The sequence below is a fragment of the Sphaeramia orbicularis genome, chromosome 11, assembly GCF_902148855.1.
Source record: "Sphaeramia orbicularis chromosome 11, fSphaOr1.1, whole genome shotgun sequence".
NCBI lineage: Eukaryota > Metazoa > Chordata > Actinopteri > Kurtiformes > Apogonidae > Sphaeramia > Sphaeramia orbicularis.
This window is the reverse complement of record NC_043967.1, coordinates 41,201,354-41,225,600: the sequence shown is the minus strand read 5'-3', so window position 1 is coordinate 41,225,600 and position 24,247 is coordinate 41,201,354. Positions and strand designations below refer to the sequence as shown.

The 24,247-nt window shown below is 36.8% G+C and overlaps 2 protein-coding genes across 7 annotated transcripts; one reads left to right on the top strand and one right to left on the bottom strand.

Moving 5' to 3' along the window:
- The first annotated feature begins 1,024 nt into the window (after positions 1–1,024).
- Positions 1,025–14,756, top strand: msto1 (misato mitochondrial distribution and morphology regulator 1). Of its 3 annotated transcripts, none has more exons than XM_030147995.1 (14): positions 1,025–1,194; positions 2,567–2,696; positions 2,909–2,978; positions 3,535–3,610; positions 3,973–4,030; positions 4,121–4,274; positions 6,112–6,226; positions 7,129–7,263; positions 8,455–8,607; positions 8,772–8,903; positions 10,648–10,832; positions 11,071–11,175; positions 13,381–13,493; positions 13,585–14,756. In XM_030147995.1, the coding sequence occupies exons 1-14, from the start codon at positions 1,111–1,113 to the stop codon at positions 13,845–13,847; spliced, it is 1,773 nt and encodes a 590-aa protein (XP_030003855.1). In that variant the 5' UTR covers positions 1,025–1,110; the 3' UTR covers positions 13,848–14,756. The 3 variants fall into 3 exon arrangements, with proteins under 3 accessions (XP_030003855.1, XP_030003856.1, XP_030003854.1); XM_030147996.1 differs by having other exon boundaries at positions 4,118–4,274; positions 13,591–14,756; XM_030147994.1 differs by having other exon boundaries at positions 4,118–4,274.
- Positions 14,757–17,533: 2,777 nt separating this feature from the next.
- Positions 17,534–23,439, bottom strand: srsf4 (serine and arginine rich splicing factor 4). Of its 4 annotated transcripts, XM_030147413.1 has the most exons (7): positions 23,263–23,439; positions 22,367–22,506; positions 20,442–20,548; positions 20,038–20,252; positions 18,974–19,051; positions 18,079–18,505; positions 17,534–18,030 (listed from the first exon to the last, which is right to left on the bottom strand). In XM_030147413.1, exons 1-7 carry the CDS (start codon positions 23,367–23,369, stop codon positions 17,965–17,967), a joined length of 1,140 nt encoding a protein of 379 aa, XP_030003273.1. In that variant the 5' UTR covers positions 23,370–23,439; the 3' UTR covers positions 17,534–17,964. The 4 variants fall into 4 exon arrangements, with proteins under 4 accessions (XP_030003273.1, XP_030003272.1, XP_030003275.1 ...); XM_030147412.1 differs by having other exon boundaries at positions 17,534–18,505; XM_030147415.1 differs by lacking the exon at positions 23,263–23,439 and adding an exon at positions 20,975–21,171 and having other exon boundaries at positions 17,534–18,505; positions 22,367–22,503.
- Positions 23,440–24,247: the final 808 nt, after the last annotated feature.

Sequence of the window (24,247 nt, the reverse complement as noted above, 5' to 3'; positions counted from 1 at the left end):
AAATTTATGTTTTTTTTACCTTTTGGTCCATTTTTCTTTACATGACTAGCCAAAGTACACACATAATATATGAAGTCACCCAAAATATTATACAACATCAATTATTGTGCAAATATAAAACTGATCCCTAGCAAATGTTGACTAGTATATATTAAATCATTCAAAAGAATCTCTATCACATAATGAATTGAACTAAAAGTAAACTTATGTTTAAGGAGACATAGCTTTGTAAGATTGCTCAAGGGCACATTACACATAATTAGTACCTTAAATTTAGTAGAATGGATGAATAAATTAAAAAAAAAAAAAAAAAAAAAAAACATTTGAGGATTTTAACTCTGTGAGAGAAATTTTTAATATGAATATGTGGTAAGATGTTGGACTATACTACTAATCCGTCCAGTACTAGAGAAAGTATCTAAAATTTATTCCATAATGATGAACTGCAACTGTGACACTGTAAAAAAAAAAAAAAAAAAAAAAGAAAGAAAGAAAAAAAAGTGATATAATACTCTACAGTGATACTGTACTTTGAAAGTAGCTGTTTGGCATAATTAGTACTTTCTCTTTGGCTTTAAGAATATAATAATATTTAATAACCTTAGATAAAATAAAGCTTTGTGTTCATGTATTTCGTCTGTAATTTAATATTTGTAATAATAATAATAATGATGCATCATACTTATATAGCGCTTTTTTGGACACTCAAAGACGCTTCACAAACAAAGATTTGTACATTTGTACACAAAATGAAAATAAAGGAGGTAAAAATTAAAAAGATAAACACTTATTTATTGTTGCTTTCTTTACACTAACAACACAGTAATAAAATAATAATAATTATTATTATTAATATTATTTATTTTTTACTTTTGCAGCTTTATTTTAGGCACGTGAACCTACGGCGCGGTGAAACCGAACTATGACTATTACGTCACTAAACTATCCAATCAGATATCCTTATACTCATTTTTCAGCCAATCGAAGACGCGTTTTCAACGGCGTCAACAAGCACTGAGACGCTTTTTCGTTGTTGTCATTTCCAAACATGTTCATCATGTGCAGAGTAGTGAAACATATATTTCGTGCTTTTTGTTGATTTGAGTCACGATGAGCAGCGTGTGCAGAGAGGTGATCACTCTCCAGCTGGGACATTATTCTAACTTTGTGGGGACACACTGGTGGAATTTACAGGTGAGTGGGAAGAGCAGTGGCTAAAGCTAAGCTAAAGGCTAAGCTAATGTTAGCTCTGCATGTGTTGTCAAACTTCAGAGACTTCGTGCTGCAGCTGATCTGAACTGGGGAATAAATTCAAATTATCAGCAAATAACGTACTATGATACGTTACAGTGATACATAAAAGAGGCATTTTTAGCACAGGTAACTGTTAGTTTTAAGCATTAGAAGTGAAATCTGTGCATTATCGTATACATTTGGGATTAAATGTGATAAGTATTCAGCAGAGTTTCACAAATACACAAAGAAACATTGGTTAAACGTGAAATGTAAATGTTTATTTAAATCTATCTAATACTAAAAGACTTGATCAAAATCTGAAAGCAGGGTTTGTTGAGTCAGATGTAGAATAATCAAGACAGAAGTGGTTTCTTTGTTATATATGGGGGTTTTCTCTTCCTTATAGAACAATTGTACTCATTTAAGGTTTTCTATTAAATCAGTAACAATTTAATCTTTTCTTTTGTCTTGTATATTATCATTGGAAGTCAAGGATGCTGATTATTTTTCTTATATTGTTTATGAAGAATCTTGTAATATGCATTGATTTTTTTTTTTTTTTAGACAGATAAACAAGAAAACATATGATGTAGGGAAAAACCTGAAGCATCAATACAGTGGCCGTAGTAACACTGAAATGTACACATGAAAATACACAGGTGAAAAGGAAAATTAATTAATACAATGTTTTTATTTTCTTTGCATATGCTCAACTTCATCACAGCTCTTCTTTAAAATGCTTCGTCCAATCAATCCAAGAGAATGAATGATTTCAAGAAACAGAAAGAGGTGTCCTCTTTTTATCCTTTTCAGCATTTATTGATTTACTGTATTGACAGACTGAAATAAACTGACATAAGCGCTGCCTATTTACTTTATTTCATGATAAGCTGAGGTATTTAGCATAGGGCAAGTCTATGTTATTGTTTACTTTTTTGTTTCGGAGAGTTAGATCATTTGGATATATACATGCAATATATAGAAAGAGCTTAAGATTTATTAATTTTTAATATTACCATATTGCACTTGAATGAATTAATGTGTCTAGAATGAACAATGTCTCGCTGCAAAAATGACCCCCTTGCATTCCTACTTACAGAGAAACAATACTCTTTTTACTGTTATTTAATTTTTTATATCACAGGTAATTCTGTTTCATGTGTCCTATCCTGTAATAAAGTGCTTCACCAAGTGTTTCATAAGAATTTAATACATTTTCCATCATTAAAGGAATACAAATATCCCTCCCTCTCTCTTCCTCTGTGTTGTGGTCAGGTTGTTTTCATAGATGAAGGCTGTATTACATGGTTATTTACTTATCTTCTTGCAGGATGCCTCTTTATCATATGACCCGGAGATGCCGCTGGGGGAGATCCAGAGTGATGTTGTGTTTCGGGAAGGACAGACATCTGGAGGTCACATTACATACACCCCTCGCCTCATCGCCATGGACCTCAAAGGTAACATCTTCCATTAATGTCAACTGTAGGAGCAGTTTCAACTCTTTTATCCTTTGTGTTTTGATTTATTCTTTTCAAAGTTTTTGACTCTAACTTGCAGATTTCACATAAAGTTTTTGGACTGTACTGTCTCTTATAGTTTAGATGTTACGCTGCAGTACTAAGCAACAAAATTAACCAGCTCTCTGCTCGTCATACTTATTTTGATCCAGGAAGTCTCCGGACTTTGCGACAGGAGGGAAGTCTGTATGACCCTGGTAAAGACACATCTGCAGTAACATGGTGAGAGATGTTTTTTAAGTGGCATTTTTACTCTGGTTTGATCTTGTGCTGCAGGTAGTTCTGAAATAGAAATATTGTCAATTTTATGCGTACAAAAGCCAGAAATACACACAAAAAAAAAACAATAACAAAAATCCATCACGTCAAAAACAAACACAATGGATTACTAAAAAACTAAAAAAGACAGAAAAAACATGTTCTATACAAAAACACTGTGATTTTCTTGGCATATGGGACTCTAAATGAAATATTCCTTTAAAAACAATCAGTACTATAGTTATAGTTTTGGAATGTAAGTTTTTGAATGTGTAGTAAGTTTTACACGTGCACACTGGTTTTAGTTTTAGTTCAGTTCTTATCTAGTTTTAGTGTTGCTTCTACTTTGACTAGTTTTATATGCAGTAAATATCACAAAAAATGTGCTTTAATGTGCTGGTGGTTGTTGTCCTGTTATCTTCGGTGCCATTCTTGCTAGTTTGTGATAAATGCCTTCAAATCATGAGGTCTTAGTTTACAGTTCTTGTTCTATTTGTATTAAAAATGTTCTCCATTTCAGGGATGGAAGCCTCATGATGCACAAAGAAAGTCCTCCTGTCAAGAACTCCTTTCTTGAGGATCTGGACAAATTGGAAGCAAGTATATTTATGATGCAAGATTAAAACTGATTAGTTAATATTAAATTACTTCACAAAAGAAAGAATGATGAAAATATTTGGCTATTCTATAATTCAACAGTGTACATGTCTAGGCCGTTAAAAAGGAAGGTGATACATCTCCATAGTACATTCTGTCTAATAGAAAAGACTCGCTATTACACATCTAAACACTGAGAAACAAAAAACATTTGTATAGATTTATGGTTCTGGTATTTTTTTTAAATGATCAAAATGCAAAAAAGTAAAGCTCATGCACTTCCACTCTGTTCAATACATGTATGGTGTCATGGCTCTCGTGCATTCAGAATCCTCATGCTGACAGCTATCTTTTTGTCCAGAAAGGGGAGATCTTGGCTGAAGCTGACTTTATTTCCAGTTCTCAGGCTCAGTGCTCAGGTAACAAGAATCTTCAGCTTCATAAAAGTGTAAAAACCACATAAGCACAAACCGTCACTGTATTTATTTTCTACTGAAATCTCCCAGCAGCAGGAGCCATGAGTGTAGAAACAGTCAACAGTCGACTGTCTCGAGTCCAAAAAGGCTACAAGCTAGAGGGCAGCGTGAAGGTTTGGTCCGACTTCCTCCGAATCCACCTGCACCCCCGAACCATCTCTGTCATCCACCAGTACAACCACGACGGGTAAACTCGAACGTCTGTTGATACAGGGATAACACATACAGTCGCGGAAAAAATTATTAGACCATCAAAATGAATGTGAAATGTATGGTATAAGAGGTGTGACGCAAAACTGGTTAAAAAGTTATTTACAAAATAGGTCTCAGTATGTATCAATTGGAAATACAAATTCGCAACTTAGAAAAGTAATATGTGGGGTCCCACAAGGTTCAGTTCTGGGACCCACGTTATTTATACTTTATCTAAATGATATTTTTATGGCATCTAGTAAGTTAAAATTTACAATATTTGCAGATGATACTAATTTGCTTTATTCGGGAGCAAATATGAAACAAATATTAGAAACTGTGGAAAAGGAATTGAGCAAGTTAAAAAAATGGTTTGACGTTAATAAGTTATCACTTAATGAAGATAAAACAAAATTTATGGTTTTTGGTGGTGCTAGGGGAAATGATGATATAAAACTGAAAATTAATGAAATTGAAATTGAAAGGGTGTATGAAACAAAATTTTTGGGAGTGATTATTGACCATAAACTCTGTTGGAAACCACAAATAGAATATATCAAACGTAAAATGTCCAAAGCTGTTGCGATTCTTTATAAAACTCGAGACTTGTTAAGCAAAAAATGTTTGCATATATTGTATTGTTCACTTGTAATGCCATATATGTCATACTGTGTGGAAATATGGGGCAATGTGTATAAAACTAATTTAGACCCAATAATTAAACTCCAAAAAAAAGCTATTAGTCATAAACAAAGCTGGTTATCTCCAATCAAGTAATCCACTTTTTGTAGAATCTGGTTTACTAAAATTTCTTGACATTGTATATTTAAAAACAATGGAATTTATGTTTCGCGTTAAAAGTAAACACCTTCCTTTTTGTATTCAGAAAATTTTTAAGTTAAGAGAAGGACATTATAATTTAAGAGGGATGTTTGTGTTTGAAAAATGTAAAGTAAGAACAAATGTTAAATATCACAGTGTTTCAGTTATTGGTGTCAAGCTATGGAACGAATTGAAGGATGAAGTGAAATTGTGTAGCTCACTGTTGAGTTTCAAAAAGAATTTAATTTGTCAAATTATGAAGGGCTATGAAAGTAATATGATTACAAAATAACTTATTACACTGAATGTAGTATAATTTAAGTTTAAGTATTTATCTGCTGCAACTTAAGGTGTGGACATGGACTAAGGATGTAAATAGGAGAAGCAGAAATAAGCCTCCGGCTTCAGCTTCTTCCTTTTTCAGTTACAAAATGTGTTAATTTTATGTTTGTTTGTTTTTTAATATGTAGGTGTTTTGTTTTGTTGTTTTTTTTTAAATATGTATGTGTTTTTTGTATTTTTTTTGTATTTAACTGAAAATAAACATTCATTCATTCAAAAGTCATCAAAATCAGTGGTTATGCAATCAAGTATTAACACCTGTGTGTATCATGTGACTAAAACAGACAGAAAAGAAAACATGGAGTCCCTAAAAGCACTGTTTTTGTCAGTACAATGCCATATTGATGTAAGATCTGAAGTGATTGTGGTTATTATCAAGAAAACATGGAAAATGGATAGATATCAGCTCTGAAATTAAACTACTATGAGCTATTTTTGTTGTTATCATTATATTTGTCCAAATAAATGTACCTTTAGTTGTACCAGGCATTAAAATGAACAAGAAATTGAAGAAAACAAGGGTGGTCTAATAATTTTTTCCATGACTGTATGTGGAAGCAGCCAAAGCGCATGACTTTGCATCACATTTACCTCCTGAGAGACGACTTTATTTGGGTTTGTTATGAAGTTTTGATCTGCTTATTTCGTGGTTGTTTGTGGATTTCCAGGGAGGCTCATCGTCTGGAGGCATTTGGGCAGGGGGAAGCTCTGCTGCAGGGCTCGGTGCTGGAGGATCTGGAGGACAGACTGCACTTCTTTGTAGAGGAGTGTGATTACCTTCAGGTAAATCTGCAGCTTTATTAACTTCATTTTTTGTTAAAGAAAATGGTACATACTGAGCTCGTTTACATGACCGGAAAAATCTGTTAACTGGGAGTAATCAGATGATTGTTATATCGGATCTGATGCATTTACATATACTTCATAAATGCAATAATGGTAAAACCCTTTCTTTTTTTTTTTTTACATGTTTTAGTCTAGTTGGATTTCTTTCTCAGTTTGTACGTATCTAGTGACGGTAGACACAAACTGCCTAGCGTCTTCCACTCATGTTTTACTACTTCAATTCCATTCTCTGATTTCTTTTGTTGACACATGCGTAGATGCAAAATAATGAAATAGATAACATTATCCTGCATACATGCGTGAAGACATGGGAGTACTGGGGAGAAATCAGGTGTGTTAATCTGATTTCTCATAATCAGATTACTGCTGTTATCTGATAAAGTATGTCAGATTATGTTGTTTACATGATCACTTGAATAATCTGATAACTCCAGAACTTCAAAAGAGCGAAACCAGTGTAGTTGAACCGAGAACTACCAAGAATAACTCCAGAAATGGGAAAATGAAAACATTTTTAAACAGGTTTAGTGATGTAAAAGATTTACATTTCCAGGTTTGTCAGTGAGTTGTTACAAAATCGCTTTAAATTTTTAAACATTAGTTTGTGAAGCAGGATTGTATAAGGTAATTATCCATAGTCTGTGTTGGATTAGTGGACTATAGAAGATAATTTTATGTAAACAATACTTTAATGCTGTGGAAAGAGAAGAATTGTGTGTTGAACTTGGTGGAGGTCCGTGCTTTTTTAGGGACCTTCTACTCATTTGTAGTTTAATAATTTCAGCCCTGACCTTTTTCTTGTTTCTTGTCCATTCATTGTGCATCCTTTTTCCTCTCAGGGTTTCCAAGTACTGTGTGATCTGGCTGATGGCTTTGCAGGCCTGGGGTCAAAGGTCACAGAGATGCTACAGGACTCTTACGGTGGGAGGGGCATCCTGACGTGGGGTCTGGCACCTGTCAGTCACCCGAACTCTGTGAGTCACTGATATTTATATGCATGTAATATTCCAGATTTGACCCTCATTCTGGAAACATTCCTAATAAGCTTTTTACATAACTTCTGAAAATGAACATTTTAAATGTGTATACCTCGACATCAGCTTTTTGACATTTCCTCATATCCAAAAACCTGTTGATCTAAATTGTGAGGTGTCCTGTGTCCAACCAGAAATAATGAGTTTTCTATTGAGAAGATCGCAATTTGCAATTAAACATACAAATTAGATTCGTTTTCTGAATAGGCTCTGTTCATGACCAAAGACTCTTCCTAAAACCACAATATGTGTCTTTATTAGAAATGCTTCATTCTGTAAAAGGCCAGATTCAGAATATCCAAATGGAATACTCTGTTTACATGTCATATTTGGAATAATACAGGGTTTCTGCAGGTCATTAAAAAGCATTAAAAGTCATTAAATAGCTTTTGCGAAAATTAAGGCCTTGAATGGCATTAAAAAGGATAAAATTCAATGTCCAGAGGCATTAAAAAATTAAATACACTTGATGGAAAAAAAGCATTGTTATTCATGATTTATTCTGATTATATAAATATTCAATAATTTTGATGGGAAGTATAGTGTGATGACTGACAGGCAAAACCCTTTAATTCTCTACTGTTTATGGCTGATACATGAAGTCACAACACCGGATGCTTGGAATGCAACATGCTGTGAGTGTGCTCACGCCGTGGCAAAAGAGCGGAGGGAATATTAGCAAATGTTGGAAAAATGGGAAAATGCGAGTTTCAGCAGAAGTGATTAGAGGAACTATTCAGAACCTGTTAAAGCCTGTCAAAAAACTGTATATAAAACTGTATCTGCAGTTGGACATGGGCATTCAGTTTGTTTGAAGTGGCATTAAAAAGTATGGAAGAGGATTAGGGTCACTGAAAAAAAAAAAAAAAGTAATATTTTTTTATTATTTTTCTGACAAAAGTCTCAGAATTCAGATTTTTTTTCTCAGAATAATAAAACAGAAAAAATTATAGGATTTTTTTTTTTTTTCCAGTGGCCTTAATCCTCCTCCATTAAAACGGTATTAAAAAGCATTAAATTAGACTTGCTGATACCTGCAGAAACCCTGTAATAGTGGAGTAAAAGTGTGCATGTTAATGTTCTCTGTGTGTTAAATTTGTACTTACAGTGTATTTCTCTGTGTTCGATCAGAGCCCTATGAAGGACCTGTATCATTTGTTGAACTCCACTTTGGGGACGGTGCACTTGTCCAGTCACAGCTCGTTTTTCTGTCCGCTGACGTTGCGAGGTGGACTCGGCCGGCGGCCCTCGTCTCCTGTAGCTTTTCCACACTTAAACTACGATGTGAGTTTCTCTGTTTTTAATACTGACTTGTTGTATGTGTTACCTTTGAGACTATTTAATACAGATTTAAGGAGATGAATTTCTGACATGTATTATCAAAAACATTCAAGGAGATAAATGAACTCTAAGTACATTCTCTTTATGTGTGTGTGTTTATTCTCCAGCCGTCTCTGTGGTATCACTCCAGTGCTGTCTTGGCTCTGGCCCTCGATGCCCTCACGGTGCCTTACAGGCTGCGCGACAACAGCGTCCCCATGTGGCAGGTGGCAGATGCACTGGCTGTATCTGGAAAAAAGGTTGGCTTGTGTTTACAGGTTCCTCTACGGCAGGGGTGCACACACTTTGACAGCCTGTGAGCTACTTTTAAAACAACTACATCAAAATGAGCAACCCACACCAAAAAGGGCAGAATATGTCATTATTTATATATATACGGTAGTGGAAAAAGGTTTTCAAACGCTCTTAAAATGTGTCTCAAAAGGTGTGGCTGCATCAGACAGACACAAAGGAATGCAAATGATTTTTTTGTTTGTTTTTTTTTTTAACAAGAAAAAAAAAAAAAAGAATTCTTGATGGTTTCAAGATGTCACGCCCTGGATGGGTTTCATCATCCATCTGAAAAATCCAGTTTTGACCTTGATGGAAAAGGAAGCATGTGGGTTTGGAGAATGGAACAATACTTGGCCGAGTTCAATGACTTAAGAGTTATTAATGCAATATATGACAAATGCATGGGGTGAATAAAAGCTGTTTTCAACCATTGTATATCCAACATAATAGGCATAACTGCATGAACTCTTACAATAAACCTCCTATATCGTATAGACATGATAACTTTCAGGTTTCTTACTTGGGCCAGCTCTCCCACTCATTTTAATATCCCTTCTTTAGTAGATATAACTGAAGGTTAACTAGTTCACTGGAGTTTTACAGCAGCTCACGTAATTGACCCCTGTGATTGGATTTTTGTAACTTCCAGGTTTGAATCACTATAGAAAAAAAAAAAGTGTGGAAAATGTTCTGTTCTCATACTTTTGCCCCTCTTCTGGTTTATAAAATACAGTTCAGATTATCTAATATAAACCCATCATACTTGTAGTGTTTTTCATGTTTGAGACAGGCATCTAAAATATTTACCTCAGGCCAGATGGAGTTCGTCATCAAGAATGTGGACTGAAGTGGTGAAGTGCACATATCTAAGATTCACAATCCCAAATGTAAAGCCTGGTTAGGATTCAGATTTTGTTTTGCGAATGAAACTACACAGACAGATGCACATTTAGAGAATAAATGTCCACATATATCACAGGTGTCAAACATAAGGCCCGGGGGCCAAATCCGGCCCGCAAAAGGGTCCAATCCGGCCTGTAGGATGAATTACACTGAAGATATTAACAATCAGTGGTGTAAAAATCATTTTAATTCAGGTTCCACATACAGAACAATTAATCTCAATTGGGTCAGACCAGTAAAATATTATCATAATAACCTATAAATAATGAAAACTACAGATTTTATCTTTGTTTTAGTGTAAAAAAAAAAAAAAAAAGTAAAATTACATGAAAATGTTTATATTAACATACTAGCTTACAAAAAAATGTGAATAACCTGAAATGTCTTAAAAGAAGTACATGCAATTTTACCAATACTCTGCCTGTTATTTAAATGTTTTGTGTATTTGTAGCTGTAATGTAAGTTGTAATGTACATGTGTAAATGATAAACTGAGGCAGAATATTGGTAAAATTGCACTTGTTTTTCTTAAGACATTTCAGGTTGTTCATGTTATTCAGATTTTTAAGGAAATATTGTAGATGTAAACATTATCATAATGTAATTTTACTTTTTTCAATGTTGTTATTTCACTGGTCCGGCCCACTTGAGGTCATATTGGGTTGAATGTGGCCCCTGAACTAAAATGAGTTTGACACCCCTGACATTAATGAATTTAAATGACAGTAATACCTGAAAAATCAATAGAGGAATCATGGAAAATGTGTCATCTCCAGTTTCTTATCTTATCATGTCCTATAAATTCCAGGTGGTGGCTGCTTATGGTGCTGTCCCTTTTCCCATGATGCACGGCAGCACCCTTCCCGATGCCTTGAGTATATGCGCAGATACGTTACCGTGGAAACCTCTATCAGCTTGCTCGGAACCCGGAGACGGGCGATGTTACGGCCAGTGGGCAACGTTGAAAGGCTTTGAAGGGCAGAGACTCATCAGGTACAATCAGAAGAATCAGTTTATGCAAATTCTGAACAAATCAAACAAAAAGCTGACTTTACGTAGCTTTACCACCAAGTTTTTTTTTTGTTTTTGTTTTATGTATTAATACCGACATTCACTTATAAGCTGTAGAAAATGGAAATATTCAAGTATCTCTAATGTGCACAGATGCTTTCCATCACTGCATGTGGTTAATATTGTGTGATTTATTTATTTATTTTTGTACCTCCTCCAGCTCTCTGGATCCAGGGACACAACCTCCCACTCCCCTACACAGCCTCCACAGCGGTGAAGACGTCCTGGGATCCTACATCAGATCTTTCTACCCCACAGCTCCTCTGTGAGTAGGGATGGGAATTGATAACAACGTTTTGCATTCGATTTGAAAACTCACAAAAGGTTATGAAAGAGCCTCTGAGCTTGAATGTAATTATAGGACATGGAGATGATTAATAAACAATAGTGAAAGCAGGTCGACACGCTAACATTAACAGTATGGACAGAACCTGGAGGAGTAGAACGTTACTAGCGGTGACCGAGGACGCCTTGCTGTACAGTCCACTTCCAGAGTCACCGCCACCTTCGCTAAGCAGCCAATCAAAGACGTTACATTGGTGCATTTTAATTGGATGTTGTGTTTAAATCTTTCTGCATGTTGGAGGTATTCTCAGTTTACTGTAGTGGAAGCTCTGCAACTGTTTTAAATGGTCCTAGTGTCTTTACTGGTCAAATACAACCATACTTGAGTGCACTTCTGAACCAAAATACAGAATGACGTGTGACACATTTGACATGATGTCGCAAAACCAACAAGTGAAATCATTAAGTAAGCAAACTCACAATTCCACGGAATTGAGCTACTGGGAACTGGTTCTCTAAAAGCAGTTCTTGATTCCTATCCCTATCTGTGAGTTGCCACACCAACATATCGTTAGCCTCATAGCATAATTTCGCGTGTCATATTTTTGGCCAAATTGTGGTATCTGTGTAATTTTACTCTCTTATCACTGCTGCTTCCTTTTTGATCATTGGCTATGACATGAAAAAATACAGGGTGTCCCATAAGTCTCCATACATAGGAGACATACTACATATGGTTCTAACATGTATTTCTTTATATTTCTTCTTTATAGTTCTTCAGCAGTGGAGGACACGCATTGAAATGTGTTCCCGACAAAATGGCAGTCATATAGAGCATATTATATAAATAAAAATGGTTTATGTCAAGAAACGTTTATTTTTCCTATGTATGGAGACTTATGGGACACCCTGTATAACTTAGGCCAGGGGTGTCAAACTCATTTCTTCCACGGCCGCATTCAGCCAAATTGGATCTCAAGTGGGCCAGACCAGTAAAGTAATAGCATCATAACCTATAATTACTGTTTCTCTGTGTTTTAGTGCCGTAAAAACATTAAGTTATGAAAAATACTTACATTTACAAACTATCCTTTCACAAAAAAACATGTTAATAAACTGAAAAAATTGAAATTCTGTAAGAAAAATAAGAGCAGTTTTAACAATATTATGCCACAACTTATAATTTGTACAAGTGCATTACACACAATGTTACACAAACATTTGGTAACACGTGTGATATTGCTAAAATTTTGGAGTTTGGAACAAGGTTATAATAGTTTTGGATTTTCCATTATAGTTTAGTTTTATTTAGTTTTGACTTTTTTTTTCTCTAATTCACTTAGTTTTAATTAGTTTTTAGAGCAGGTTTGCTAGTTTTTATTGGTTTTCATTTTCTTCTAAATGCTTAGTTTTTGTTTAGTTTTCATATTAATTTTAGTTTTGTTGTATCTTTTATCTTCTTTGTCGTCGTATTCAAATAAATTGCAGACAGGACTCTGCTGCTTTCTCCCAACTTTAGTCTGCATGTTTCTAGGTAGAGTGGGGACCAGAAGACGCCGTTTGGTGCCGTTAGCTAAAATTGCTAGAGCAAAATAAATCGATTTCGTATCAATTCGACATTGACAAAGACGAAAACGAAGGGAATTTTATCCATACTTTTTATACGTTTTAGTTAGTTTTATAAGCACACAACACAGTTTCAGTTAGTTATCATTTTTTCTTTTAATTATAGTTTTTATTTATCTCAGTTAACGAAAATGTTTTTACAATTCTAGTTTTCGTCATTTCGTTAACGATAATAACCTTGGTTTGGAATTAAAATAACAATTTCTCATTTGCCCAGGTCATTGTTCTTCTTGGTTCCACTGGACTAGTTTTGCCTCAAAAGACCAAAACTAGTCCAGTTGAACTTAGAACCTACAAAAATGGAGTTGTCACTATTTATAGGTTATTGTGCTATTATTTTACTTTAAATCATATGGATCTGAATGTGGAACCTGAATTAAATATATTCAGTGTAATTTTTGCACTTTGGAAATTCATCCCACAGGCCAGATTGGACCTTTTGGTGGGCCGGTTTTTGGGTGCATATTTGAGACCCCTGACTTAGGCAGTTTTGCTCTGAGGCTAACAACATGAGGACTTGTACTTGTCTGTAACTCTCACTTCCCTCCATCCTGAACAGGGCTCTGCAACTGGTGTCCACGCCCAGTAAACTGACTCCGCCCTTCCCTCAGATGTTCAGCCAGTCTGTTGGGGCTCAGGGTTTTCTGCAGAGTCAACCCATTCTACCTGACTGTAAGCACGTCACTTCACTGTGCACATTAAAAAACAAACAAAAAAAACCACCCCTTTTTGGATGTTTTAATAAAACGGTCTCTCTCTGCAGCTCCAGCCCCGTTGGTTTCCTCTGTACCCGTCATGACGTCGCTCCAGTCTGGCCCCGCCCTCGACCCCTGGCTGTCGGAGCTGCACCGCGGGGCCAGCTCTTTCGACATCCGACGCGTGGCCCCGAGCTTCCTGTCACAGGGGCTGGAAATGGCCGACTACCTGGAGGCCCTGGAACAGCTGCGCCTTCTGGCTCGCCGTTACCGTGACGACAGCTGCGGTGTGATGCGCTCCTCCTCGGAAGAAGACGACGATGATGATTGACACTCGGACGCTTGACCTTGACAGAAGTGTTACTGACCCATTCAGATGTTTACTGGCCTGCAGGTGTGTGTGTGTGTGTGTGTGTGTGTATGCATGCGCTCATACAGACAAATGGAAGCAGCCTCTGCCTTATGAAGGACCAGGACTCGGACAGGTCCATGTTTTCTAAAACTGTACAGTAGGTAGAGACAGAAGAGTTAAACTGGTAGACCTGAGATCTGTAAATGTAGTATTCGGAGGTAAAGGACACAGTAGGAGAATGTACAGACCAGTCACATTTCAGAAGGGACTGTTGGTCTGGGATTGAATGAATTTTCTACACAAACTATTTATCTCAATGTTATGTATGTCTTCCATGTCTGTGCTGGGCACAGGTAACGTAAAGCTCTAATACAGTAAAACTACACTGAGCAGAAATGTTGGCATGCAGGGGGCTTTATCCCCACCCCACCCTCCACTTCTCACATCAGTGTTAAAAAAAAAAAAAAAAAAAAAGCTAAAACATTAGTGTCTCTGATCTCAAATGTTCCATGAAGCCATATAAAACTTAAGCCCTAAAACGACCACTTATAAACATGAGTTATTATATAAGTAAGACCCACCACTAAACCCTCACTGACCTAATTGATGTTAATGGAGTGTGAGAGGCTGCAAAGACTCAAAATAGTACAAATAGGAATGGGACGAACTATGACGACGCCAAAGCCTGCTTCATATTATTACAGGTTTGGAACTTTTTATTTTATGGCTTTCTTTTTTTTTTTACCTTATTCTCCGCCAAAGCACTTAAGACTGACTGATATGAACATCTTCCCGGCAGATGGATGAGAATTGTCAAATAGTCAATTTACTTGTTGGAAATATAAGAAACGGTTGATGAATAAATAAACTACATGTCTAATACATGTGTAGACTGTCTTCAATTTGTAATGTTCTTTCTTTATAAATGTGGTTGTTGCCTCCTCCTTTACCTCCATCTTTGAGGTCACAACAACAAAGGAGAGACGATTCCATCGGGAAAATTTTGTGGAAACACTTGTCCAATAAAGGGCTCAGAGTGTCTGTGAATAAATGGGACATCCCCGAACCTTCAGATTCAAAGTGAAAGTACCTCAAAGTCTGAATGGACACTGGCATCGGGTCACAGTGATATTACATTTTAGGGACTTTTCCAGGTGTGACTGAGCAGCAAGAACAGCTTTTGTTTGTTCTGCTGGAGCCGCAAAGAGGTTCAACAACGGACAAATTCATCTGCATCGGTAACAGGTCTAGTCTGTGGTGGTTGGCAGGTTTGCCATGCATTCACAAACAGAATTTCAAGATTTTTCAAACACTACAGACCAATAGTCTGTGACCACTCAAAACCTTTAAGTACATTAACATAAGTATCAGTTGAAATTAAACAATAATCATCTGTCATTTATACAGTATGTAGGGACTACTCAGCTACTTAAGGAATGTAGTAATGCAGATCCAAAATCATCCATATATGCATTTTTTAAAATTAAAGTAACAGTATCACAGCACCATGGGGTGTCTTACTGGTTTGCCTTCTTGCAAATGTTTTTTTCTTAATATATCAGCTTTAACATGTGGATTAAAAGTCAGTTCTTGCATCAGGATTTGGAAAAAAAAACTAGACCCAGCTATAGAGGTAATATTAGAAGTCTGAAAGTAATGCAGTTTATTTCACTGAAATGTTTAACACACTTATACAAGAGTCTGAAATTCATGTTTTAGAAACTTTGAGGTCTGTAACTATTTTGTTGTGATTTTCAGCAGATTTTTTGTCTCCACATCTAACATTTCCAAGTGATTCATCGCTGTGTTAATTTATTCTCTGCATTTTTCAGTAAAAATCATGTAGTTTTAATTTACTGACAGAGTAGATGTTCATAAAAGCTCACAGTAAATTCAAAGATCATTCAAATTTTTAAAGAAAAAAAAAAAAAACTTTTTCAACAATGTATCATTAACTAAACATTTAAAAAACATTTCTACAACCACTGTCATTTACCAAACTACGGGTCTTAGTGATGACTCAACATTATAGTGGGTGACAGTGTTTCCATGATCACTATGGAGCCTCTGAACGTCCAAATGGGTCAAATCTGATGACGATGAAAAGCAAGAAACTGCATTAAACTTGAATTACATAAAATATATTATTTTAGATTTTACAATTGAGGACAGTTTAGATCAGTAGACGCTTTTGGTGGCCAGCAGCTGTTAAACATTTGGCAGCCTGAGCTCATGCTATTCATTTAATCTTCTACTTATGAAATCGACATTTCATTAATAGCTGATCTTAGATTTCCTATTTTGATCCCAGAACTGCTGAATTTTGCATCTATAAACTTTAAACCTCATAACTTTTCAATAATTTTACTTGCTTTAACTAATTTAACATCAGTGGAAATCTGGTTTAAAAGAAACAAATGTATTGTTGTGACTTTAATGGGACCAGAACCAGAGATAAATGCAAACAAGGCACCACCAAAAATGTTTATTAGGTTAAATCACACCCAGACACCTTGTTTTTAATTTTACCTTGTGCATTTTCTCATATCTGAATATATCCTTATATTTTGTACATATTTCTTTTCTGTAGTATAGAGTTAGCTTCTTGTATATTTTAGTTGCAGTAGTATTTGGGTAATATTTGTATAGTTAATATTTTATCTCTGTAATTTTTGTATATTGCCAATATTTCTCAGTATTTTATGTTATTTTTATCCAGGTTTTTTTTTTTGTGTTTTAAGCAGGGCCAGAGTAACACTTCATTGTACCCTGGGCAACAATATTCAAGGGCCCCATCATCACAACCACAGGATCCCTATAATCTGGCAAAATACAGAATAAGTTCCAGGAATATATGTAAATACACCCCATACTTCAATATCTAACTATCATCAAATGCATTCTGATGTACAAATGTGTAAATGCTCGTAGAACTACAAGTGCACCACTATAGCCTCTTGTCAAGGCCACTCACTTGCATATGATATGAAAACAAAACACATTAGCATCAGTATAATATAAAATTGATCCACTACACTACGTTCTTTAAATTTTCAGCTTTTTTAATGTCCCTCTCCTTTTTTAATTTTCATTTGGCGCTCCCACTTAGCTGCTTCTCCATGTTTGCAATGTTTTGATTCGCGTAGTTCTTGACGTCTCACATCCCGCTCAGTGCACGCACGTTGATTTGCGTCACCGCTTATTCGCTTTTTGGACTTGACCAATGAGGAGAGGGTCTCAGCTCACGGTCACAGACAGCAGGAGCAGGGTTTCTGTGCAGTGCAATGGCTCCGGGCAGCGGACAGTTTCATTTATAAGCAAAAGATAACCAGATATTTTCGTTATGCCCGAGCTACCCAGGGCCCTTCAGAGGTCACGGGCCCCTGGGCAATTGCCCAGTTGCCCATATGGTTAATCCGGGCTTGGTTTTAAGTGTTTGCTGCTAAACAGATTTTCATTGTTCCTTTAACAATGACAATAAAGATCTATTCTATATTCAGGACTTTTCTAGGCTTTTTGACACCATTTAAAAAGGAAAGATTTGAGACTTCTCGTTGCAGTTACATGAGTACATACTAAAAATAGTAATACTAAATAACACGTGTTAATCTTTTGTGTGAATCATGCCTCTACTTGAAAGAATTGAAATGAATATAAAACACATATCCGGTAAGAAATCCCGAAGAGGCATTTTTAATCTGAAATAAAATGATAACAAGGATTCCATAGAGGTGAGGTGATGTCGGAACACATTCCCACCCAGCATTATCAACAAAACAGAATGCTTCTACACCTGATTAAAAAAAGGCTAAGACACATATCATTTAAACTTATAAAACTGAGATTGCACCCTGTTATTTTACAAACACCGCCATAAGAGACAACTCTACCAATAATGAAAAAGTATGTTGAGTAAAAGTCAAATGAAATGGAGGAGCGTGTGCATAAAAGACGCCGAGCATGAGTGCCTGGTTTTCTACAGCTATTTATCAAAAGACAGGAGGCGGGGGCAGTGAGGGGGGCCGTGGGGAATGTAAATGGAGGACGAGGGGAGACACGGGGATCAGGGCTCATCACAAACAGTCCCAAATCTGAACTAGGAGCGGGAACGGGAGCGGGAACGAGACTGGGAACGGGATTTAGAACGGGATTTGGAGCGGGATTTGGAGCGGGATTTGGAACGGGATTTAGAGCGGGATTTAGAGCGGGACTCTGAGCGGGAGTGGGACCGGGAGCGGGCTTTTGCGGGCGAGGGGGAACGGGATTTGGACTTGGACTTTGATTTAGACCTGGCTCTAGATTTGGATTCGACAGGGGAGGTGGAGCGAGACCGGGAGCCCCTCTCCGGTTCGCCGCCCTCGTCGTCACTCTTGGGCTGTTCGCGACCCTTTGAGCTGGATTTCCTGGAGCGATCCTTGGAACGAGATCTGGAGCGAGACCTGGATCTGGATCTGGACCGGGAGTCCTCTTTCTTGACCCTCTTTCCTTCTTTCTTGCTCTTTTTGCTCTTGGGGCTTCGGCTGCTGCTGCTCCGACTGCGGTCTTTGCTTTTCTGAGCACCGTTGCTGCGTTCCTCTTCCTTACTCTTACCTTTATTTTTCTTACTTCGAGATCGGCTGCGAGAGCGAGAGGCTGCCCTGTGGACGAAAACCAGAAACAAGTACTTAATGTTGATGCGTAGTTTGTCTTTACTCAACCGATGTAAACTCTCAAACATACGTACAAAACCAAGGCTGCAAATTTTGGTGAAAAGCGAGTGAAAAAATGCACATACTATTCTTTTTTTTTTTTTTTTCTTATGTTTTCCCTCGACTCAAACATACAAAAAAAGTTGCAGATTTTGCACAGTACCGCTTTTCTCTGTGGCATTAAATCAGAAATATACTCATACACACAGTGAATGTTTGTTTAATATGCAGCCATTAACGATCATGTAATTACACAGGCTGAAATCAATTTGATTATTTGTGCATTTCTACATAAAACTGCCCATATTACGTGTTGCAAGAAAATTTAAAAGACAAAAGTATCTTGCTGAATCAACATAAGGATTAGTTCCATCTTTTAAACACAAACACATCATGTTTCAGTTCTTGTTTTCTCACCTGGAGTGGGAGCGGCTGCGACTACTGCTTTCACTGCGGCTTCGGCTTTTACGGGATCTGCGGCTCCTGGAGCGAGACCTGAGTGGAAACAAAAAGGGCAGGATATTATGTTTGAGGAAGCCAAATTTCTGATTTTTTTAAAGACATTTTTCAAGTCATCTTTGGTCAAATTTAAGACCTTACATTCAGAAAAACAGGCCTCAGTTATTTCCTTGAACCTGCCTTACCCATGTTTCAATAATGCGGCTACAATTTTATTTTTCTGTGACTAATGTTTCTGCTACTGATGTTCAAGCTGCTAAAGCTCCTACCTAAACACCTCCACCCATGAACGACTAATGGAGACTCATTACCATTTCCTTTATAATAAGTACTAAGTACAGGCTTCTTTACAAAAATTTCCAAAGCACATTTAGCAGTATCATTTTTTGTGTCGAGTATTTTTCAGAAATTTGCATGTCAGAGTTAAGGACCAATTGTCAATTTTAAAGCTAATATAGACTTTCTATAGATCTATGGATACCCCGATTTCTGTGTTCAAACCACGTTTAGTTATTTTTCCCGGCACAGAATGAATATTCATATTTATAAATTCTCCAAAGTCACAATGAAAACTTAAGACATACTGATCCTGAAGCACCCTCATCTGTTCTAGACAGACTGCATAAATCCAAATGACACCGTTTCATGTGACTGAGAAAGTGAAAACAAACTGTTACGTCGCTTCTGTGAGGAGTTAAGAGGCAGTAGCGATCTGTCTCTTAACAGTGAAAGGCACAGAAGTCACAATAAACTGAGGTTATTGTAAGGTTGAATAGCACTGTAACTGTAGTTACAATACATGCACAGACATTTAGAGGTGCAACATGTAATTATAATCAGTTTATATATGTACATAGATTCATTATATATGTACAACTCCACATGTAAAAAAGACGGTTCATTTTATGCTGCAAGTGTTTCAAACTCAGCATGACGGCAATCAATTTAACAGACTGAGAATATAAAAGAAAAAACTATGAATAAACATAAAATCCCATATGACATAATGTAATGAGTCTGACCTGGAGCGGCTGCGACTGCGAGAATACGAACGACGGCGCCTGGCACCAGGACGGTCCTCAATGAGTCGGATCTTTCTGCCGTTCACCTCGGTGCCGTCCAGCTTCTCCAGAGCTCTCTTCATGTCAGAGTAGAGCCTGAACTCTATTACCCCCTCGTTCCTCCGGCCTTTATGGGTGTCAGCGTAAGTCACCTCACCTGCCTGCCTCATGTAATCCTTTGGAGAAAAGGACAGATCAGATACTTTTCAAGCTCAGCTGAAAATAATTCTATTTAGGATGCAATGACCAACTAAATATTCCTAAGAGCATGACAAAAATATCTGATAATGCCCTCACTGCATTTCTAAATAACACAGTTTCTTCAGCCTAAAAGCATTATGTAATAGAATAAAAACACATCATACCTTCAAGTCCTGCCAGCTGCAGCGGCTGGAAAGATTCTCAACAATAAGCCGATAATCTGTCCTTATTGGAGGACCGTATCTGTCTCTTCCCCAACGGCCATATCCACCTTTCAAGGTAATAAGGAAACAACAGAAATAGTGAGGACAAGAAAGCACCTGAGTTGGCGCAATCATACTAAACTCCAAGCTACACACTAAAAAATATATCAATATTCACTTCGGAAAAAGAAAAAAGAAGGGGAAAAACAAAGTTGAAAAGGCTTACAAAAAAAGAAAGAAATATTATTAATAAATCCTATAAAAAACTAATTCTTCCTACAAGCTGACAATCTTTATTTAAAAAATGTAGGTTAAAATAACAAAAGAGTGACTCTGATGCAAGTTCTACAGGCCTATTTTCTACATAAGAAAGGAAAAAAACATTCACAAATATAACTAATTGAGGAAGTACTTACGGTGAACTAAAGCAAGTCTTAAACTATCCTATCTAAAAAACATTTCACTGTAACAAAACATGTTCTTTTTTCAGGCACCTATAAGAGCTGAACCCACATCTCTTCCTAACCCCATGGCATCCTCACCACCCGGCCTGGGCCTAATGGGAAAAGCGGTCTTCATTCACAATGGCTCCCTTTTTTGGTCTGCCCAGGGGCCCAGAATGGTCAAACCACACTCTTGGAAAGGGGGGACACCATGGCCAGCAATAGGGGCAGGCAGTCAGCAAAGGACTCTTTCAATTAAAACATTGAGGTTCTTTGTTAAATCTTTACCTTTAAATTGACAATCATTTTAAATAAAATAAAAACGGAATAATACATCAATAGATTACATGATATTTGACAATGAAAATTAGCAAATTAAGACAATTATATCCTTTCAGTAAGCCATCTCCCCATTATATTTTCACACACAAGTACATAAGTAGCTTCAGCATTCTCAATTATTAATCCATGTTATGGAAATCCATGATACTTTAAAGTCATTGGTGGCTCTGGTGCACACAAATTTAATTATTAACTACGTGTACTTAAATGCTGTGGTGAGTGGCTATTATTTACTGTCATTTATGTAATTTGCACAACATAAAATGAGATTGCAGCTCAGGAGTGGCTCCTCTAGAGGATGAGACACACCTATGTGTGTTAAAAAGGCTGTTAGAAACCTGGGAAGGCCATCAGGACCAAAACAATGGTAAATCCTGATGGAATTAAACTAGACAAATGGAAAACGCTTGCACAGCTCATCAGCACTGTTTTACACACGAATGAGATGATAATGACCTACCGATGGTGTTTAGGAACAAATACAGCTTTGGAGAACATTAAGAGACCACTGCTTTCACCGTTCACAGGTATATGCTACAACACAGTTCAGGTCTGGAAATCTGAAGTGGTATCTATCTTAATTTTCTAAAGCTGTATAACAGCTCTCGAGGGCAATAGTGAATAAATCCAGTTCACTCACTATTGAACAAATTCAGAAAACGTGTGGTGAAAGTGAGTGGAAAACAAAATATTAATCATGAATATGTAACAGCAAAGCAGACTTGATGCATACACAATCCTGAAAAGCAAAACTATCTCTCTTGAATGCATTTATAAAAACTAAAGGACATTGCGTAATAAAATGCCAATGTTACACCAACAGACAGGTGCTACCATCACCCAGTTCTGGGCTCCATCTAAAGCATCAAACATTGTTAGTTTTTAAGTATGTCTAATAATAATAATAATAATAATGTTACGAGGGATAAATGTCTGTTATAATTACAAGGATTTAAAATTGTATGCACATCAGCCACCAAGGACTAACTTAAAATTTTGTGTCCCATAAAAATTTATTCTTTGCTGGAATGAGTGAAATCTCTCATTAATGGCATTCATCTTAACAAAAAAAAAGGCCCCGACTGGTATTTGGATACTTACTCCTTCCCCCATATCCTCCATCACGACGGGGTCCCTTAGTGTGCTCCACAATGACCCTCTCACCACACAACTCCTTGCCATTCAAGTCATACACAGCATCGTCTGCATCACGGGGGTCATCAAATTCAACAAACCCATACCTGTAAAAGAAACAAATCCCAATAAAACATTGAGTGATTCATCAACTGTCTACAATTAACTCTATTTTGGCCCTGCGTATCAACTGCATTGTGAAATTAAAATATGACAGCTCTGGAACAACCTGAACCAAAGACAAACCCTGGCATCTTTAATTTCTCTGCAAGGAGTGGCAGAGCATACAGAAACGCAAGCATGTGTTTTGTAAGAACGAACGTGAGCTTGTTTTGTTGAATTACTAGGTCTGACAGTATCATATTTTGCTCCTTATTTGCAATTTCCTCCAAATCTGCACAATAAAATATGTAGCGCTGCCGTGTAATGAGTAAGATAATCAGCATTTTCTACAATAGGGAACATTTCCATATAAATCAACAGTTAAAAGGATGGTTGTGTTCGAGAGCTCAAACAATGTATCTGGACTTGGAGCAGTAGTTAACTGTGACATTGCCACGTCTAAGGTTAGCCAACATGCTAACCAGAATAGACAATAAACATTGTGTGTAAATAAATAAAAAACATACACGCTGCACATAACATTGCATTTGGACCGAGACACTTTATAGTTCTCAAAAAGCACTAATAATATTAATCATTCCTTATTCTGTGTGGTTGTTTAGTTGATATTAGCCTTTGTGAGCTAGCATTAGCAGCTAGGCCTGGGCAAACCGACAAGGCCCCGCGGTCTACATGCTAGCTCTGCACGGTGCGGCCTACACGGGCGAACGACGGGCACCAACAAAAACAGTAAACCTCACCCGTTTTTCAGGTCAACTTCCAGTATCTTCCCGTAACCTTTGAAGAACCTCTCCACGTCCTTTTCTCTCGCCCTGTAGCTTAATCTGCCGATGTACACCCTCGACATGATGCTAGCTCGTGTGCGCCCAAACTGCACGAACCGTCCTGAAACGAAAGAGGAGGCGCGAGGCTGCCGGACACACGGGCACCTCTTTGATACAATAGGTCGCTGCTCCAGTAGGCGTGGTCTATTAAATAGGTGTTAAGAGGTCCTGAGTGTAGTCTGTCAGGTAACCCAGGGCAAAATTAACCCAGAAATCATCTTTAAGTTTTTGTGAACTGGACTGACCAACTGTAATTATTTATTTATTTGTTTGTTTGTTTGTTTGTTTGTTTTACACATTGGCTAAAATTTGCTTAGAGGTCTTATTTCTGTCTTTGTGCATAAGAAATCAATAGAAGTGAATCCCCAAAGGAACTTTGTGTTGGTAAATGCAAGTTATGCAAATTTACAGGATTTCAGTTCTGTTGTAACATGTTGATGGTCATATGAACTATGTTTTCAGCTCAAAAATGTCCAGTTTCATCACAATTAATGCTATACTTTCATGTCACAAATGGCCAAGTTATATTTGAACTGAATTTACCTGAAAAACAAATATTCTTTTCTTTTAGATTCCTCACTTTTTCTTACAAGATTCTATCCTACATATCACATGTTTTATTTTTACAGGTTCAATATGGAGTATGGTGCTGATCCATCCTGCTTATGTTACGCCAATACATACATGAAGAATGTCACACATCACTTTTTAAATCAACAGTTTTCTAATAATAAGCATTTTTATAAAGAAATAACAATTCTATATTGTTATTTATTCTTTAGTATGATGATAAACTATACAATAAATAATTATGATACTAGTTTTTGCACAGGGATCATTTGTGGAAACAATGACATGGCTGCCGAGCATCAGTATGATGGGATCTGTAACAACCATGTCA

Bases quoted from the DNA above. Each gene is read 5' to 3' on its own strand.
- srsf4 (XM_030147412.1), bottom strand. From the start codon at position 23,369: ATGTCGAGGGTGTACATCGGCAGATTAAGCTACAGGGCGAGAGAAAAG. The intron at 20,549-22,366 runs GTAAGTATCCAA...TTACCTTGAAAG, and splicing joins TGGAGGATATGGGGGAAGGA to GTGGATATGGCCGTTGGGGA. The intron at 18,506-18,973 runs GTGAGAAAACAA...TTTCGTCCACAG, and splicing joins CGCAGCCGCTCCCACTCCAG to GGCAGCCTCTCGCTCTCGCA.
- msto1 (XM_030147994.1), top strand. From the start codon at position 1,111: ATGAGCAGCGTGTGCAGAGAGGTGATCACTCTCCAGCTGGGACATTAT. The intron at 1,195-2,566 runs GTGAGTGGGAAG...ATCTTCTTGCAG, and splicing joins CACACTGGTGGAATTTACAG to GATGCCTCTTTATCATATGA. The intron at 2,979-3,534 runs GTGAGAGATGTT...TCTCCATTTCAG, and splicing joins GACACATCTGCAGTAACATG to GGATGGAAGCCTCATGATGC.